At 27.7% G+C, this 5,912-nt stretch overlaps 1 protein-coding gene across 1 annotated transcript; it reads right to left on the reverse strand.

Annotated features, from left to right (window-relative positions):
- Positions 1 to 1,660: 1,660 nt before the first annotated feature.
- Positions 1,661 to 4,800, reverse strand: LOC110283368 (zinc finger BED domain-containing protein 4-like). Its single transcript, XM_021148368.3, has 2 exons — positions 2,635 to 4,800; positions 1,661 to 2,232 (listed from the first exon to the last, which is right to left on the reverse strand). The coding sequence occupies exons 1-2, from the start codon at positions 4,280 to 4,282 to the stop codon at positions 1,952 to 1,954; spliced, it is 1,929 nt and encodes a 642-aa protein (XP_021004027.1). The 5' UTR covers positions 4,283 to 4,800; the 3' UTR covers positions 1,661 to 1,951.
- Between the last annotated feature and the right edge of the window lie 1,112 nt (positions 4,801 to 5,912).

Raw genomic sequence — 5,912 nt, forward strand, 5'->3', positions numbered from 1 at the left:
ATCAAATATAATGAATAATAATAGAAATAATAGTTTTCTTTACGAAATATAACCTTTTTCCAATGCATTGTTAGGAGAAATAAGTGACAGAGAAAAAATTATTTTGCAAAATTTGCATTTTTTTTAACAATCATTAAATAATTTAGAAAGCTTAGAGAACTAAAAAAGTTATTGCAATGTTCAAAAGTTATTGTTTCTAAATAAAAAAGGAATTTAGGAGTTCTCTATTACATTCTTTTGACGAAATAACCAGAATATTTTCACTTCCACAAAGAGGAAAAAAAATGGAATAAAATTGTCTAAATTAATAAAATACTTCGTAAATATTGAGATAAATTAGAAATTAAAAAAATTTAATATCTGAATTTAAAAAGCAGCATTGCATAACATTATAATTAAATCAAAACAATTAAGAAGTCAGATATTACATTCTCTACATGAGAAAATATAGCCAACATTTTTTATCATTTTACAAAACGAAAAAAGAAAGAGAACTTAAAATACAGATACAGACAAAGCAGAAATTTGAAAAAAATTAAATTTCTGAATTTAAGCACATCATTGCGTAGCATTATTTTTAAATGAAAACAATTTAGAGATTAGACATAAAATTCTCTTTATGAGAAAATATAGCCAACATTTTTTTCTTTTTACATAAAGATAAAATAAATAGAACTTAAATACAGATTTATAGACAAATCAGAAATTCAAAACATTTTAATCTCTGAATTTAAACACAACATTGCGTATCATAATTTTTAAATCAAAACAATTTAAAAGTCAGGCATTACATTCTCTATATGAGAAAATATAGCCAAACTTTTTTTATTTTACAAAAAGAAAAAATTAATAGAACTTAAAATACAGATTTAAACAAATCAGAAATTCAAAAAATTTAAATTCTGAATTTAAAACACAACATTGCATAACATTATTGTTAAATCAAAACAATTTAAAAGTCAGACATTACATTCTCTATATGAGAAAATATAGCCAACATTTTTTTTTTCTTTTTACAAAAGAAAAGAGAAATAGAACTTAAAATACAGATATAGACAAATTAGAAACTGAAAAAAAATTAATCACTGAATTTAAACACGACATTGCATATCATAATTTCTAAATCAAAACAATTTAGAGATTATTACATTCTCCTCTGTATGAGAAAATATAGCCAACATTTTTTTTATTTCACAAAAATAATAAATAAATAGAACTTAAAAATACAGATTTGGACAAATTAGAAATTCCAAAAATTTAATCTCTGAATTTAAAACACAACATTGCATAACATTATTTTTAAATCAAATCAATTAAGAAGTTACACATTATATTCTCTATATAATGTGTAACTTCTTAATTGAAGTTACACATTATATACAGAACCAGCTAATATAGACATAACCAGCTACATAACATAACCAGCATTCTCTCCTTTTTAAAAAGAAACAAAACAGAACTTAATCTTTACATTACATCGTTAGGCAAATAAAATTTAAACAATTTTAAATAAAATATGCAATGCTGTAGTGCATGAAATAAAATCTGAATGAATTTCATGCAGTTACTGAAAGTGCAAATTTGTATGTGCGAAAAAATAATTTTTTTTCCAGGTGCTTACAAATAAGAAAATTCGCCGATAGAATTTTAAAAAAAAGAAGAGAAAAACACAAATTTATTTAATTTTGCAGTTGATTATGCTATTAGTTGCTTTAAAAGAAAAACTGCAAAAAGTACTAATAACAATGTGTATATGAAAATATAACCGGCCTGCTTTGTTTTACAAAATAAAGTACACTATCAGTTATTTTATATGGAGGCAAAATAATTTATATATAAAATTGTAGAAAAAATACGATAAGTTCCTTGTAAGCAAAATAATGTTTATAAATTCAAATAATATATGATATATTATGGAGCAGGATATAACTTGTGAATAAATTGCATGCAATTACAGAAAGTGCGAATTGGCATTTACAAATAAAATTCTTTCTACATGTTTACTATTAAGGCGAGCTCGTCTGTCATTTACTACATATCCAGCTTTTGAAAAAATGCGTTCACAAGGAACTGACGTAGCTACCATGCAAAGCTTTGTTTTTGCAATTTTTGCAATTGTTGGGAATAAATGATAATTTTCTTTCCACCAAAGTAATGGATTCATTGTTCTAGGCAAATAACTGGCATCTAGGTACCTGTTCACTTCTACTGTCGCTGCTGAGAGAGCCGTTCCTAAAATTATAAGAACTTCATCGGTTTGATTCAATAAAATAATTAAAGTAAACTTATTATGACTGAACTTGAAGACAAGGAGTGCTAAGGAGCTTTCAGAAATTTTTAAATAAGAAATTGTAAAAACATAAGAAATTTACGCAAAAATTATAATATTAAGGGTATTTTATTAATTACAAATTTAAGAAAGTATAAAATCTTGAATACTATTAAATGACTATCAATACATTTGGAAAAAAAAATTATGTAACTGAAAAAAAAATTCTTTAATAGCCGGATTTAAAGAACTACAATTAATGGTCAACTTATTGAGATTTTATTTTAATTTAATTACTGCGTAACTACTGTTGAATATCTTAAGAATATAAAAAAAATTTCAAGTAACTAATTTTTTAAACTTACCTTGGGGTTTTTGCGTTGACACTATAGAATCGAAATCGTCCCATGCAGACATTCTCTTAGACGGTTCTTGGGCAGATAATTCACTAGGTGGCATGTTTATTTCTTGGCTTAACATCTTTTTTTTAACTTCAGATGCAACAAATTCAATAAGACGTTTTTTCATAAATTCGGCACTAGTTGTCTCCAAAGCTAATGTTTTATATCTTGGATCCAATATTGAACAGATGGTTACTGTTTCATTAAGTTGTACTCTTCCGAGTCTAGAAGTTAATCCGGTATTTAAATGTTTAAGAATATCTTGTGTTATTGGCTGAATAGATTTCATCGATAATTTGTTACACACAGATATTAATCCTTTTACTATTACTGGTATTTTACTTGCCGTGACATATTTTTCGCCGCTTAGTTCTCTTGTTATCTCTTCGAATGGCCTCAAAACTTCAACAACTTCTTCACAAATAAGCCATTCGTTTTCCGATAAGATCGGCAAATCTTTGTTTATAAGGACTATTGTAGTTTTAATGGCATCTTTCAGAAGTACGTATCTCTCTAACATATAAAATGTAGAGTTCCATCTAGTGACAACATCTTGAATCAATTTTTTTGGTTGCTCAATTCCATTATTTTTTTGATAATTTAGCAACTTTTCATTGCATGTTGTGCTCCGTTTAAAAAAGGCTACGACACTTTTAATTTTCTCTATTAATTCATGAAGTAGTTTCAACGCATCACGTACAATAAGGTTTAGCGTATGAGCTAAACAAGGGAAATGTTTTAGTTTTAATTCAACTGTTACAGCGTTTTTCATATTTGTTGCATTGTCTGTAACACAAACTAAAATTTTATTTGATACATTAAATGCATCAGTTAAATCCTTTATTCTCATGGCCAGATGCGAAGCTGTATGAGAGTCATCATATTTCTTGCAACCCAAAAGTACAGTTTTTAAATCGAAATCAATATCAATAAAGTGTCCAGTGACGGCCAAATAACTCTCATTATTCCTCGATGTCCAAGAATCGATAGTTAGACACATGCTATCCACATCCTTCATTTTCTCATGAATGATATATGAACATTCTTCAAATTTTGCAGGGAGCCAAGTCCCAGAAATAGTTTTTCGATTAGGCAAATTATAGTTGGGGTTAAGAGCCTTCACAAAACTCTTAAATCCTTCGTCTTCTACTATTGAAAAGGGTTGGAAATCTTGTGTGAATAGTTTTATGAATGCTTCATCTATTTTCTTTTTATCTGAAATGGTTACCTTTTTCGATAAAAATTCTTGAATTAAATGTTGATGGAGGGAACTTGATGGTTGACGGAGGGAACTTGATGGTTGATGGAGGGAACTTGATGGTTGAACGATGACTGCCGGTTCGTCTGGTTCATCAATAATTGGAGAAATGTCTGGTTCATCATTCGAATGGCTAGATCCAGCAGCACAGGTTGCAGTAGAAACGGGCGGAATATTTCGCTCTTCACGCCGGGAAAGATTTATTGATGGGTGTTTACGCAAAATATGTTTACTCAAATTTGTTACTGAACTTTTATAAGATAATTTCGTGCCACAAAGCTTACATTTCGCTAATTTACTTTCACGATCGAGTCGCGTGAAAAAATTCCACGCTTGACTAGATTTTCTGTTCATGAGTGAAATAACGTAAATCAAACTGTATAAAATATAATGTAAAAAATAAAATTTCAGAGAAAAGATTCAAATATAAACAACTAACTTAAGAATTAAATAACAAAAATCGAAGGTAATGAAAGCATGCGTTCTGTTTCAAACTTGAGGCTCAAATGATTATCAGAAAACCCTCACTGGTCATAGAAATTTAGAAGAGGGTGGTGTTCCGTTTCAAATATATATATCCTTTTTACACTTAGACCGCCCCCCACTCCCTTATAAAGGCGTCTCAAACCTCTCACTCTCTATTTTACTTATTTCTGTCGGCTCTTTTTTATGTGACATAGTTTATAGCACTATTTATTTCGTAACATTTAGTGCGTAAATGCGTTTTAGTCGGAAGTTTAAAATAAATAAATTTCTACTCATTCCAATTTTAACTGATTCATAAGTTCTAGAATATGAACTGAGGAATTTTATAAGCATTAGATGTTAATCTTAATGTGGCTAATTGAAAAATAAACTAAAAGCTGGAACAAATTTTCAACATATTTTAAAGTTAGCAACAAGCAAAACTCATTCATTGAATAATAATAGTGCTTAAATAAATAGTTATCCTTCACAATTAGTTTTTAAAACTTAATTTAAAAAATAATAAAAAAAGCAATTAATCAAACTTTTAACATGTCATTTGCCTGATGATGTTTAAAACTTCAGTCAATTTTAGAGAAGATTATGAAGTCCTTTATTTTTATCTGCTGCAGATTTTGAAAAAATAGTGTTGAGACATTTTTCTGTAAATTCCTAATCGAATATCTAAATATCTGTATTTCTTAAAGACAAGTGTTGTAGCATAATTCAAAAGTGTGTTGTACTAGTTCAATTCAGTATCGTTTTTTTTTTCAGTAAAATATTTACTTTTATGAATTAAACTGAGATTTACTGGGGCTTTTTTTATCATTCAAAATATTAGCTTTTAGTTTTCGTTACATTTATTTCATCAAATTTTCAGAAAACATCGTTTGACTCACAAAAAATTTACTCACAAAAAAGTACACATTTTCTTTTTACATGCTCAAACATGACAAAAGAAATATAAAACATATTTGCTTTAAAAGTCTAATCTACAAAATATAAATCCTATACCTTTTTATACATTATGTAGCCAAATGCTCTGCTTCTTGTTCTCAAAGAATTCTAATAAAAAAATTATAAATCAACCGTGACACACTGTGTAGGATTTATCACAAATGCTTTAAAAGCTTAGATCCAGGAGAACCTAAACATTTCCAATTATGTTTTTTCTTAATATTCGTCTTCTAGAATTTTAAGTTGACAAAAATTATATTAAATATAAGCTTAAATTCTTTTACTGTGTAAGCTTTTTCACGAAATAGGTAATACAAAAACTTTCTGCTCTAAACAAGATGTTTATTTGATACAAATTACGTTAAGTAGAAAGCCGGGAAGTTTTGTTCTTATATAGAGGTTCTAGTTGCATAATAAAATTTGTAAGTTTAAATATATAATTAAAGCTGATTAATTTTAAATCATTTGTTAAATCGAATATCTAGTAAACAAAGTTGTGTTTAAATTACTATTTTTTTTAAACTCTTACAATTTTGGCTGGGGCCCCTATTTGCTGCCGCTC

The sequence above is a fragment of the Parasteatoda tepidariorum genome, chromosome 4 (genome assembly GCF_043381705.1).
Source record: "Parasteatoda tepidariorum isolate YZ-2023 chromosome 4, CAS_Ptep_4.0, whole genome shotgun sequence".
NCBI lineage: Eukaryota > Metazoa > Arthropoda > Arachnida > Araneae > Theridiidae > Parasteatoda > Parasteatoda tepidariorum.